The sequence below is a fragment of the Heteronotia binoei genome, chromosome 12, assembly GCF_032191835.1.
Source record: "Heteronotia binoei isolate CCM8104 ecotype False Entrance Well chromosome 12, APGP_CSIRO_Hbin_v1, whole genome shotgun sequence".
In the NCBI taxonomy this organism is placed as follows: Eukaryota; Metazoa; Chordata; class Lepidosauria; order Squamata; family Gekkonidae; genus Heteronotia; species Heteronotia binoei.
The window spans coordinates 69305681-69320007 of NC_083234.1; the positions used below are offsets into that span (position 1 = coordinate 69305681).

A 14327-nucleotide genomic window follows, 5' to 3' on the forward strand; every position below is an offset into this window, starting at 1 on the left:
CACCATCTTTGGAACCGTTGCCATTGTCATGGGGAGATACCCGAGTGATACAGGCTACCCATGTAAACCTAACAGTTATATATTACTGGTACAGAATGGAAACTCAGCTGAACACCCACTTCTGAAACAGCAATCACACCACAAAAGCCGTTGTTCAATTGGGGTAAATAATCTCTATTCTGGAATAGAAATAGCGCTCGTTTGTGTCTTTTCATCATTCTCTTCTCCTCCACTTTATCCTCACAAGAACCCTGTGAGGTAGGCACAGCCAGCCCTTCCACTAGGCAAACTAGGCGGCTGGCCTAGGGTGCCGGCAGGGTGGGAGCGCCGAATTTGGCCCTCCCCATGCCGTAGACGAAACGCTAGTTCGCCTCTTCCTCCATCCATTCTCCTCCATGCTTGCCTCTTCTCGTCCTCTGCTTGCCTGCCCCGCCACCTCCCCGCCGATTCCCTCCGTCCTCCTGCCCATCCCACCTCCTCCCCGTCCTCCGCTTGTTCGCCCATCCTGCCCTCTTCCTCGCTGATTCGTGGGTCTACTTGCAAGTAGGCCCGGAGACTCAGGGCGGGGGTGGAGCTGTGCTGCCTTGGGCGCCAGAAGGGCTCGGGCCGGCTCTGGAGGTAGGTTAGACTGAGAGTTTCTGGAGAAGGGAGAAGTTCTCTCTACCCACAGTTTTCAGTACTGTCTACTTTGGCTGGCAGCAGACAAGCAACTATTTCTCTCTGCCCTGGCTCCAATCGGGTGGAACTCTCTGCCAAATAACACCAGTGCCCTGTGGGACATTTTACAGTTCTGTAGGGCGTGCAAGGCAGAGATGTTCTGCCAAGGCATTTGGTTGAGGACAGCAGCAGTTCCTTCTTGGCACTCCCATTTCCCATCCCTCCCCCCCCCCCCTCCGCCCCGGCCATTCCCCACAAAATGGAGGTGATGCTTGGATTTTAGCACCATCTGCGGTCAACAAAGGCAAGCAACAAATTAGATTATTGTCTTTTTATTGTCTTACTTAAATCTGGTTTTCTTGAGAAAGTTTTATTCTGACTTAAATAAAGGAAGCTCGTACAATGCATAACGATTGCATATGTCTCGAGATTACAAAAGAAAGGGAAACCGACACATTCTATCTGACGGTGGTTAGGAAAAACAACAACAGTTAATTGAAACTAATCCCAGAGCCTCACACTTAAGTTTTTTGAAGTTCTTGTTTTGACTCGAGCATCAACGGTTTCTCAGCACATAATTCATAAGATAAACAATTTTTCTTTTAAACATATCCATTTGCTGCCTCCTCTCTCTGACATGTTTATAGAATGTTTACTTAGCCCTATGGATAAGCCCTGTAATTTAATTATTCAGTGATTTTGCAGGGGTTGATCTGCTAACAGATTTCTAGCATCTGCACGGTGCCGCTCTTGACACTGCCATATTAAGAGCCTGCTGAGAACCAAACCACACAATCAGCCACAAGGTTTCAGTCTTCCAGCAATGACTACCACCCTTCTCCCATCAGTCTGAGCTCTCTTAATTTGGCCAAGTTAAGTCCCTATAGACAACGCAACTTAACCAGCAATTTCCATTCAACTGGTGCCTGGAGCCAATTTGGTGTAGTAGTTATGCATGCGGACCCTTATCTGGGAGAACTGGGTTTGATTCCCCACTCCTCCACTTGCAGCTGCTGGAATGGCCTTGGGTCCGCCATAGCATTACGTAGGAGTTGTCCTTGAAAGGGCAGCTGCTGTAAGAGCCCTCTAAGCCCTACCCACCTCACAGGATGTGGGGGGAGAAGATATAGGAGATTGTAAGCCGCTCTGTGGCTCTGATTTAGAGAGAAAGGCGGGGTATAAATCTGCAGTCTTCTTCCTCTTCTTTTGAATGGATCTGGCTGTCATTGGCCTAGTTGCTCTGATGTCACAAACGTCAATGTCACAGAAATCATCAGGCCAGCCAGCTAGGAAATCAACTATGCTAGCAAACTCTGGCCAGGGCTTCTGTGTCAGGCCAGCTGGCTAGCTATTCTTGGACAAAGAGGAAAAGCTCAACCCGACATTCAGATGTCTATACACAACAGTGTTTAAACGACTTTAAAGCAGCATTAGTTAAATCAAAGCTCACCCCCAATTCCAAATCTTTTATGAACAAATTAAACAGCACCGGTCTCAACACCAATCCTTGTGGGATCCCACTTCCCTCCTGTATGAGAATTATCCACGTATTCCTACTCTCTGCCTCCTAACATTTAGCTTAGGGTAGAAGGGTTGTTTTTTTGTTTTTTTTTAAGACAGCATGGACTGTGAAAGGAAAGAAAAAGCCACAAGGTAAGAAAGAGCGATGAAGCCAGAATATACCTCAGGCCCAGGTGATCCTGGAATTCCATCTGGACCTTTGTCGCCAACCTTCCCCTGCAGAGAACCAAACAAATCAAAAAGGAAATGTGAGCATGCCATCAAAAGTCTCCCTCTTAGTGTGGTTGTCATCCCTTGTCCGGGATATACCTCTTCAACCTCTAGATGGTGGTTTACAGGACTCAATGCGCTCCTAAAACACACATGCGTCCACACAAATCGGTGCACAGAAAACTAGCATCTAAAGGATCTAAACCAGGGGTGTCAAAACATGCAGTTTGGAGGCCGAATCAGGCCCCTGGAGGGCTCCCATCAGGCCCTTGAGCAACCGGCTGTCATCTGCTTCGTTCTTCCTTGCTCTTGCTTCCTTCTGCATAACAGCTTGCTTTGCAAGGCCTACTCAACTGCACAGGAGCAACACAGCAAAACCTCTCTTTTCTCCGTTGGCTGAGGGTCCTCCCTTGGGGAGGAAGTGGGGGGAGGCAGAGCTTGTTTTCCCAGGCTCTCTGAATCGCATAGGAGAGCTTCGGAACCAAGCCTCTCTTCCTTCTATTGGTTGAGGCTCCCCCCCCCAGTCCCCTGGGGAAGAAAGGAAAGAGCCACAGCTCCCTTTGCCCAGTTCCATGGATCCCATGGGGAAAATACATAGAAAGCACTAAGTACAATAAGTGCTAATGTTTTAAGATTTTTGAAATATATATATATATTTAACTGTGCTTGTCTGTGTCCTTTATAAAGTTTATATCTCTACTACCTAATCTTAAATAGGTACATACATGGCCTGGCCCAATCCGACATGGCCCAGCCCAACAAGGTCTCATTTATGTTAGGTCTGGCCCTCATAACAAATGAGTTTGACACACCTGCTCTAGATGGTGGTTTAAAGCAGTGGCTCCCAACCTTTTTGGCATCAGGGACTGGTTCCATGGAGGACAATTTTTCCACAGACAGGGTGTTTATGGTGCTGGGGGTTTTGCGACCCCAGGCTGCGCCTCTGCCCTGTCCCCCATGAGGGTCTTTAAATGAGGGGTAGGCAAAGGTCACTGCAATGCTGCTCCTTGCACCCACCTGGGAGCAGGGCAGATGAAATAAGTGGTGCTTTGGAGCGGGGCCACGGTGCCTCTTTCATCCACCCAGGTCCCGGGCAGGTGAAAGGGGCAATGGGGCTGCTCTGCCTCACTCTATCATGGTGGAGCGAAAGGGGTGGTGCAGCACCTCTGCCTCACTCTGCGGCCCGGTTGCTACCAGGCCACGGACCTGTACCGTTCCACAGCCCAGGGGTTGGGGACCCCTGGTTTACAGAATGCACTCCTAAAACACACATGCGTGCACACAAATCAGTACACAGAAAACTAGCATGTTAGGGAGAAAGGATCTAAACTTAGACCGATTTCCCACTAAATTTACGCCGCCCTCACTCTCTTCTCCGCGGGGGTGCTGCTGGTGCTGGCCCGTACCAGCAAGTTGCTCCGCCTCTCTTCAAGTTCCCTCCACAGCAGGCAGGATTCTCTGAAAACTGGTTTCTGTCTGCCATGGAGGGAATGTGAAAAGGGGAGGAGCAACTCACCGGCTTGGGGCAGCTTGTGCGAAATCCAGCAGGAGCTCCACAGGGAAAAGGAGCTACGAGACCGAAACGAGGTGAGTGGGAAATCGGTCTTAGCCTTCATCCTGAATATACTTCTTATCTATGCAGAGAGAATTTATTTTGGGTACAGAGCAGCATCTCCTCTGCTGAATTTGGAAACATACAGCCACGATATAGGATGACAATGCCAAATATGCCCTAAAGACAGGTGTTGGCTGGCAGACCAGACCACCTTTCGCAGCAGCATCAGAAAAGAGACGCAGTTACTTACCAGAGGGCCTGGCTTTCCTCGGGCACCTGACATCCCGGCAAACCTTGACTACCCTGCGGAGGAAACAGAGAGTGAAAATTTCAAATGGTGTTAGGGCAGTGTTGCAGCCAGAAAGTGGGTTGGCAATGCTGGCTGCAGGAGAACAGGATGAATTACTGGGACGAAAGGTAAAAAGTATTAACTCCTGAACCCTGGCGTCTTTTGCTTGCCCACTTTAAATTACAGCAACGAAGAGCCACAGTTTCACAAAGGCAGGAAAAGACAGCAAACAGTGTAGCGCAAAAAGCAAGTTATCTTTTCTTTATGTGGTTTGAAGCCCTGATGCGCTGAACTGCAAAGCTAAAGCCTCGGGCTGATGAAGGTTTTTGAAACCGAAAGCGGTCCCCTGAATTGACTTGATTCTTCTCTTGGGCTTATTTACACCATGACGGAAGAAGACAACCTTTGTAATGAGACTCTTTATGCAGCAGGACAAAATGCATTTCTAAAGGGATATGGACGTTTCCCTATTAAGGGCTTTGTTACCATATAATTGCTATTATAGTGCTACACAGTTTGCTATTTTTTCCTGCCCGCTTTAAACGGCATGCCTCTTGGGCAGTGCTGCGGTATGTATTTTCAGGAACATATTTGCCACCATGAAGGTGTGTTTTTTTTTGGGGGGGGGGGGGGGACATGCAACATAATCGGAAAGAATTAAATGTAAGAAAGTGGGGTTTCAGCGCTAGCATCTTTGCCAAGAAATCCGGAAGCGGCTACATATGAACATTTATGAAAACCTAAAGAAGGCAGATAATCAGGATCCAATTACCTTATCGCCTTGGAATCCGACATCTCCTGGAACACCAGGCACTCCCTGATCACCCTGAATACACATCAGCAAAGAAAGTTACAACAGACATCGTATCAAGGGCAACACGTATGCCCCAATTAATGGGATTTATCAGTTTTATTCTACAGCGGGTGCTTTCAAGGCAGAATTGTTGGGAAAAGGGGAAAAAAAACTGCTGAGACAGACAGGCATTTTCTGAAGCAGGCCAACCAAAAGAGGGCATGATCCACCTCAGAGGTCTCCCCATGAATTAAATAAGCGGATGCTGCACAAGAACACTGCTCCCCGCCATTCATTTCAATGGGCCTTGGACAGGAAGAATTCCCAGTGGGCTGTGCTCAAAATTTGAAAAGGGGGAGGGAGCACAGGAGAGAGAAAAATTAGAAGTTCCGGGGCAAATTTCCTCTTGAAAACAGTATTCACCCTTGCTGGTATTACCCAGGGCTTTTTAAAAGCAGGAACGCACAGGAACGCAAAGTTCTGGCTGGCTTGGTGTCAGGGTGTGTGGCCTAATATGCATATGAATTCCTGGTGGGCCTTTTCTACAAAACGCCCCATGTGAAACAGTGGTGACATCAGGGGGTGTGGCCTAATATGCAAATGAGTTCCTGCTGGGCTTTTTCTGTCAAAATAGTCCTGGTATTACCCATCAGTGTCTGATATAAGACCTCAAATACAGCAACACAAAGAAATTGGAAATAACCCTCTGAAAAATCCTCCTTTCCCAGCCTCATTGAAATGCATGAGAGCAGAGCCCGGGTGCACATCCGATCCTTTTAATATACAGGGAAAACTTTAGGAAAGAAAGGCAGTTAAGAAGATCCACTTGCCTAACCTCAAGTATACATTTCCAATGAATTGAAGCATATGGGATTTCCGAAGTGGTCAGTACCAGAAACCTACTCTAAACCAAAAGTAAATTCTAGGCAGTGCCAGAAGTTGACTTGCTAACCCAGGGAAGGAAAGGCCATTTTGAGAGAACATTATCATGGAAATTATTGCCATCATCATCAGTGTGCATGTGTGTCCTGATTTGCTGAGCATGAATGAAAAGAGGGATCCCTGCCCCAAGGAGCTTACAATCTAAAATACAGTATAAGGAAGATGAAAAAAAGGAGGATGAGGCAGGGGGAAAGAGGGGGGAGACAAGGTAGAGGAGCACCTGCTTTGCTTTCAGAAGGTCCCAGATTCAAGGGACTTTGGATGCATGTGTTTGTAAAAACCTTTCTCTGCTGCGAATTGCTATAAGCAGTCACAGCAGATGACAATGAGTTAGATGGACTGATGCTCTGACTTCATGTAAGGTATTGTCCTAATGCATATGAAAGCTAATGTAAAACTTCTAACCTACATGAGCATTACATGTCAGAAAATTCCTACCTCAAGACAGGTACCATGCCCTTTATCCAAACCACTAAAAGAAACCTGAGCGGAAGAGTTGCACAAGGAAAGATTTCGATACTTTTGAATGCAATCCTAAATACCAATCCTAGGGAATAATTTTCAATTGACCTCAATGGAATTTGCTTGAGTACATGCTTAGGCTAACACTGCTGTATGGCAACTGAGGACATACATAGTTTCAAGATTAGATCTTGCAACAAATTCTGAACTATTAATCATACTCCTGGTGAAAGCAGTTTATTCTGTATCAGTTTATATCTTCCCTTTAAAAGGGAACATAGGTTTCTTTCTTTCTTTCTTTCTTTCTTTCTTTCTTTCTTTCTTTCTTTCTTTCTTTCTTTCTTTCTTTCTTTCTTTCTTTCTTTCTTTCTTTCTTTTTGAGATTCAGGAAGAATTCAGCAAGAAGAATTATTTGTACTTAAAATATAAATAGCTGAAGAACATGGTTTAACTGCTGACAATACATTACGTATATTATGTTTCCTAGGTCATCCCAACCCTAGCATGCAGGGAAGGTTATAGTTTAATACCATTGTAAAAAAAAAAAAAAGCCAACAAAACAACCCTGAATAAAACATAAACTGAAATCTCGCACCTGTTAGAAACTTAGCTGCCTGCTAAAATCTTGCCCAGCAAAAGGTTAATTCGCACATTTGCGTTCATCCTTAGATGCCCAGGGTGAATTGCAGGTATGAACGGGCCATCACAAAAGACAAAGTTAAAATTTCCATACTGGTATGGATCCAACCCTTTCTCCAAGGAACCTCTCCCAACTTAAGTGGGCAGAGGAAGGCTCCAGAGGAAGGCTTCGTAGACCCGGAGGATAGGGCTTGGATCCAACCCATCAGTTCAGTGCAATGTGTTGAAAAACTGAGGAAGCAGAAATCAAGCAAGTCACATGTGCACATGAACCTGGCCAACCTACAAAAGAGGCACAGGCTTTGGTGAGTTTCTGAAGAGAAGAAAGGTCTGTTGTCGAATGGCAGACATCAAAATTGTTTCTCATTGCATTCTTCAGTGTCCAAGCATGACAGAATGATCTAGAGGTCCTTCCGAAAAAGAGCACTGGCGTCCAAGATGATGGCTCCATTTCTGTCCATCAGCCTTTCTGGATCTCTCAGTCTCTCTCACACAGGTAACTGCAGCACCACCATCCCCCATAGGCTCCATCCCTCATCAAGAACTGATCACTATGACATGTCCTGCCTGGAATAGTCTTGAAACCTCTTGATAAGCATCCACTCGCATAGTGGGCAGCCATTATCTACTGACAGTGGTAGGCTGGCAGGGATATAAAAGACCCTGTGTTAAGCCAATGGCACCAGTTGCTCCGGGTGCCACTTCAAGCTCTGTACAAGCTGGGCCTTAAAAATCTCAGAGCCTGTCTCTCCCCGTAAGGAGCCAGGAGGCCCTGGGCCTTCTCAGCTCTCCAGTAAGAACATAAGAACATAAGAGAAGCCATGTTGGATCAGGCCAATGGCCCATCCAGTCCAACACTCTGTGTCACACAGTGGCCAAAAAAAATTATATTATACACACACACACACACACTGTGGCTAATAGCCACTGATGGACCTCTGCTCCATATTTTTATCTAAACCCCTCTTGAAGGTGGCCATACTTGTGGCTGCCACCACCTCCTGTGGCAGTGAATTCCACATGTTAATCACCCTTTGGGTGAAGAAGTACTTCCTTTTATCCGTTTTAACCTGTCTGCTCAGCAATTTCATCGAATGCCCACGAGTTCTTGTATTTCGAGAAAGGGAGAAAAGTACCTCTTTCTCTACTTTCTCCATCCCATGCATTATCTTGTAAACCTCTATCATGTCACCCCACAGTCGACGTTTCTCCAAGCTAAAGAGTCCCAAGCGTTTCAACGTTTCTTCATAGGGAAAGTGTTCCAGCCCTTTAATCATTCTAGTTGCCCTTTTCTGGACTTTCTCCAATGCTATAATATCCTTTTTGAATGATTCAGAAACTCCTTCCCTTGTATAATGAAATCCCTCCTTCTCTTCTCTTCTGAAATGGAGAGTCCTCCATTCAAACCCCTCCAATTCAGCATTAGCTGATCAGTGATCTCAGTTACACACACACCCCCCCCCAATGGCATCTTTTGGTCTTTTGTCTTTTTCCAGAGGTTTTACCTCTTTGGGCAGGCAGAAGTAAAACTGATCCAGCGCAAACAGCTGAAAGAGTAGCTCATACTCTGTAGCATCTGTTTTCTTTACCTATTTTCTACCAATTTCCATCATTTTAGCTGCTGGATTATCAGAGGTTTTGCCATGCTGCTGGGCTAGCGATCTGAACCGACTGCAGAAATAACTGGGTTCCACATGGAACCATTTAAACACAGAATCTTTACAATCCTTGTACTTTACCTCCTCCCCACTCTCTTGGCATGCTGTTATCAGCTGCAGATAATTCTCCCTTTAATATGTGTTTATATAGATGACCGCCTTGATCCCCCAGTTTTGTGAGTGCCCTCGTGAAGGTAAACCCAGATAAACCCAGGGCTTCTCTCCTGTTATGCAAGGGCCAAAATCTTTTCCCGTCACTTTTACTTCACTGCTCAGCTCAGCTTCCAGGCACAGGGCCTCCAAGTCCCATTGGTGCTTCTGTTCCTACAGTTTTCTCTTCTGCCAGCGTCTTTCTTTTTGCCATCTGTATCTTCTCCTTCCTTTCCAGTTCCTGCATCCACAGTCTCTGGAGTCCAATGCTTGCCTCCTCCTTTCTGGTCTAGGACCGAATGTGCTAGATCCCCTCTTGGTTACAGGAATTCAGAAAAAAAAATAACTTCAGCTTGTCCAGACAGATTTCCACTTCTCGTGTGGCCCTCATTTAACTCTGACTGCTTTATTTTCACAAACCTCAACAGCTCCACTGGGTCCATGATGGCTATCTGAAACTCACCCTGCTGCACAGCACAAAGAGGTAAACTATCCCCCCACCTGTGCATTTGCACACATTTTTAAAGCTTTGCTAATATTTCTTCACTGTATCTCTGCACACTGTATCATCACATATAAAGGGATGGGGTTGCAAGTCCTGTTTTCCTTGAGCCCCCACCATTTTGAAAAACCCTGCATCTGCCCCAATTCTCTCCTTGGCAACGGTGTCCCTTACTCATGAGGGGTACCAAACTTCTCTCTCAGTAGTAGCCAGCTCTACCAACAAAGAGATGGAGTATTCTGTGCTAGACAGTCGCACCCTGTGGCTGTGTTGCTGTTTAGAGCAGGGGTGTTAAACATGCAGCCCGGGGGCCAAATCAGGCCCCCAGAGGGCTGCTATCAGGCCCCCGAGTCAACTGGCTGTCATCTGCTTCATTCTCTCCCTCTCTTCTCCCTCCCTCTCTTCTGAAAAATATCGCTCACTTTGCCAGGCTTGCTCAATTGCGCAGGAGCTACAGAGCAAAACCTCTATTTTCTCCATTGGCTGAGGCTCCTGCCTCAGGGAGGAAGGGGGGAGGGAGAGTTTGATTTGTCAGTCTCTCTCAATTGCACAGCAGAGCTACTGAGCCAAGCCTCTCTTCTTTCTATTGGCTGAGGCTCTTCCCCCTCCTGGTCCCCGGGGAAGGAAGGAAAGAGTCAGAGCTTCCTTTGCCCAGTTCCCTGGATCCCATGGGAGAGACACAAAGAAAGCACCTTTAAGACCCTCTATACTTACCCTATACTATGTTCAGTTATGATAGGCTTGTAATTCTTGAAATTGCAGCAATTTAAAAGCCCATCATTACCTTTGTTCTCAGAGTTGGGGCTTCTTGCCATTTTCCTTGACATGTGGGGTCCCTACATAAAGATTTAGTCCTCCATGGGCCATGCTCATCCAAGGAAGATGAACTTCCTTCTCCTGTTCTAAGCACACATAATTTCTCCTTGGGAGTCCATCCTCCTCTAGTCATTTAGGATCTTTTGATGAAGATATTACCGTCTACCCTTTTGATGTTCCAAGTCTATGTTCCTCTTAGGTGTGATATTCTAAGCAGTGGTATGAAATACTAACCCTTTTGTTCAGCCATTTGCATAAATGAAGGCTGGAATGCTCTGTGGTTGGGAGAGAGATGACTCATCCCCTTTGCCGGTTATAAGCTTGCCACTGGGAACCAGCTCATGTACAGGATACACAGCCAGTAGCTGAACTATTAAAAGGAATTCTAGGGTGATTTCTCCACAGCCACCTATTCATTTTGCTAGACCTTTTACAAAAAGGGTGGCTTATTTTAACCTACTTCTCACAGTCTGAACATATGAAACTACTTCGTTGCAAGTCAAAATGTTAGTCTGTCTAGCTCAATACCATCTCTTTGGAGGGCAGAAGAGAAGACGCAGCAGAGAGGTCTTTCCCAGTACCTGCTAACTGAGACCCTTTACCTGGAAATTCTGAGGTCTCTCCACAATATCAGCAGGAAGAAGTCTTTCATATTGCCTGCTACCTGAGATCTTCTGCTCTGTTATACATGAATAAGCACTCAGTCCTGTCCAGTCCCTGTTACTTGAGATCTTTTACCTGGTGATGACAGCCATGGCACTTGGTCTTCCTGTACGCAATGCATGTGATTTATGGTCTGTCCCCATTAAGATGAAGTACTGTCAACTTAGGCAGTGGCTCTCCAGGGCCCCAGACAGAATCTTTCTCATCCTACATAGCCCAAAGCCTTTTAACTCAACCAGCCAGCGATTGAACCTGAGACTCTGCATTTTTTTTTACAGGCACAAGGAACCGAACTGGAGTTCTGCAAGTTTCTCATTCAGCAGTTTCCCCCACTGAAAGGTTTTCAACGTTTTCTCAGGCTTAACAGGGACAGCAAGAGGGCTCAGGATGAAACCAGACTGGGGGGGGGGGGAATATAAGTGCAATGTGCACAACACTGCTTGCACAAGCAGATGTCAGCTCACTGAATCATTTCCTTACACACTTCTTACGCAACTGCCTAAGACCAAATGCAGTATCTGCTGGGCTTGGCTTCACCCTGCAGGTGTGAGGGCCACATAACTTTCTGACTACTGGTAAGAGAGGCCTTAAAAGCTTCTGTTTGAAATATAAGACACAATCTAATGGAAATATCTCTTGAAGAAGCCTCACCGAGACAAACTGAACAGTGATGATGCGCGCAGGAGAAAAGCGAGAGACTCTCAGCTGGCAGCGCTGAACACGGAGACGCTGAAGCAAAGCTCTCAGATGGAAGCAGAGCGAGAGAGACATCTCCCCATGCCAAGCAGGATGTGGGATGCCCTCAAAACCCATAATTCCTTCCCTCAGACCTTTGCGAGTCAGCAAGAAGGAGCAGATGGAATGAGTTAGGCCCACTGAGGCTGCTCTCATCTGATTTGTATTAATAATTAGGAAATGTTGATGGCTTCTGGCAGGAGAAGGGGAGACAGATCACCACGCCTCTGCTCTAGTATTTGGGAATTCAGGTGCCATCTTTTGGGGGGTGGGCGGGTTCTCTCTTTGCAAAACTCCAGCGCACAGAAAAGTTGACATTCCACTCCCAATTCATCAGCTCTAAGGAAGAGGCCTTGGGGCAAGGTTTCCAACAGAACCATATACCTAACAATGAGAGAGGGACGGGGACTGAGGAAGGAAAAGATGAAAAGTGGAGAGTGTCACGATTCAGTTTTACAGCAGGACCTGAACCTAAGACCCTGGGCATTTCGGGCGAAGATCCCAGGAGCCAGAGCACTATAATGCTGAGGCTAAAACTGGAGAGAGATGTCTCAAATCACTATCCAGCCACGGCAGCTGCTGAGTGACTTTGGACCAGATACTGTCTCCTAGCCTAGCCTACCTCACAGGGTAACTGTGAGGATAATATGAGAGCCACTGGACAACCTTGTGCACAAACCTCCCTGGATAAAGGGACGGAATAAATACGTGATAGAAAGAAAGATCAACAAAAGCAATCCACAGCCCTATCCTTTCCCCCTATATGGTCAAAGTGCCTGCAAAGACAGCAGAAAAGGTCGTAAAGTACATTTTTTCTTGTCTTTTTTGGGCATGAAAAGAGATTCTTCATGAGATACGGCGTGCCACCCTACAACATTTCACAGACAGAAAGGGGGAAAGCTTGGTAAAAACAGGACCCTATTCTCATCAAAAAGCCTCCCCTTGCTCCCCATTACACACTGGCGAAGGATCTTCCCCATCAAATTGTATCCTTGGGAATAGCTCCTTGTATACCGCATTAAAAACCAGCAGAGGTAAAGTCAAAGTTACACTTAGCCCTCAAGGAAGAAGTTATCAGTATGTTCAGGATATGCAGAGCTAGCAGAATATTAAGAGGGTTGGGGTTAACGAGGGGAAGGAAGGTGTGCAATGGAGAGAAACAAAAAAGGAGAAAAAAGTGGGGGTCAGGGGAATGTCATGCAGTGCAAAGAAAACAAAAACCAGGAGTGGGGGAATTGCATGCAGAGAAATAACAACAGTGCAATAAGGGAATATTCAGATCACCTTATCACCTTTCAGTCCATGCTCTCCGGGATTTCCCATCAGCCCCTAAAAATAAAGAGGGGGAGAGAAAGACACAAGAGTGAGCTCGGGCACGGCACCTCTAACAAGTGGCCAGTATTCTGGCTCACGTAAGTACAAAGAAAAATTAGCTGTAACAGCGTCTCAAATTTTACAACCCGCCATAACATGTGTGTATTTTTGTTAATTTTTTTAACATAGAATATTCTTTTAGAACAACAGGCATACAACGATACAAAGACAAATTAAAATATTGCCTGCCTTAAGGGTACGCAAAGCATAACTTGCATAGTGGCAATTTTCAAACAACCAAGGTGTTTTTTGTAGCAGGAACTCCTTTTCATATTAGGCCACAACCTAATGATGTAGCCAATCCTCCAAGAGTTTACAGGGCTCTTCGTACATGGTCACCTGTAAGCTCCAGGAGGATTGGCTACATCAGGGGTACGTGGCCTAATATGCAAAGGAGTTCCTGCTGCAAAAGAAGTCCCGCATGCAACATATATGGTAGCAGTATCATACAACATATTAAATTCAATATTCCATATTCAGCATCAATCAGTATCAATATCAGTTGCATATTAGGCCACATTGCCTGGCCTGGAAGTATATGGCTGCCACATGGCAGGTTAGACCAGCCAGAGCTCTGGCCAGCCCAGAAGGAGCTCTATTCCTGTGGCAGAAAAAAAGCTCTGATTGTCTGATTATCCACTCCCAACACATACACACTACTGTACATTGCTGAAAGCTCTGCATGGCTTTCTCTATGTTTATTTACTTTGCAACGACCTGACTTTCACTAGCCAAAAAGTTCTACAGTGCATTACCAACAGTTCAAAATATGCCTCAGCTAGGGTTGCCAAGTCCCCCTGTGGCGGGACTATGCGTGCATGAAGTGTGCATGGTGCGATGACATCACTCAGAAGTGACATCATTGCAGTGGCGACGTCACACACTGGCTGCTCTAGGAGTGTCCGGGAAAACTCTATAGCACCATAGAGTTTTCCCTCTCAAATTGCTAGAGCACCCTAGAAAGCAATAGAGTTTTCCCGGACACTCCTAGAGCGGCCAGCACACAACGTCACAGGTATGATGATGTCACTTCCAAGTCACGCACACTTCCAAGCACACAATGTCACAGGTATGATGGCATCACTTCCTCGGGGGAGGATTGGGCCAGCGGGCTGGGAACCTCCAGGGCAGGAGAACCCCCACCGGGCCCAGGAACTTGGCAGCCCTAACCTCAGTAATTGCAGGATATGAAATGTTTTATGGAGCCTTTACTATTCATGTGCACTAAGGACAGGGTGTAACTTCTAAAGTCACTGGGAAGGCAGGAGAAAGAGAAAGCATCATTGGAACACTGATCCTACTGCAGACTTTGCAAGACCTGGTCCAGTCCCCACACACCCACCAGAAATGGACAACCGAAA

General features: G+C 46.3%; 1 protein-coding gene across 1 annotated transcript in view; it reads right to left on the reverse strand.

The window, feature by feature from the left end:
• Positions 1–14327, reverse strand: part of LOC132580027 (collagen alpha-1(XXVII) chain-like) — a 406754-nt gene that overhangs the window by 212700 nt on the left and 179727 nt on the right. The window contains 5 exon segments of the mRNA XM_060250632.1: positions 2341–2394; positions 4194–4225; positions 4228–4246; positions 5005–5058; positions 12877–12921. Coding sequence (XP_060106615.1) covers positions 2341–2394; positions 4194–4225; positions 4228–4246; positions 5005–5058; positions 12877–12921 — 204 coding nt within the window.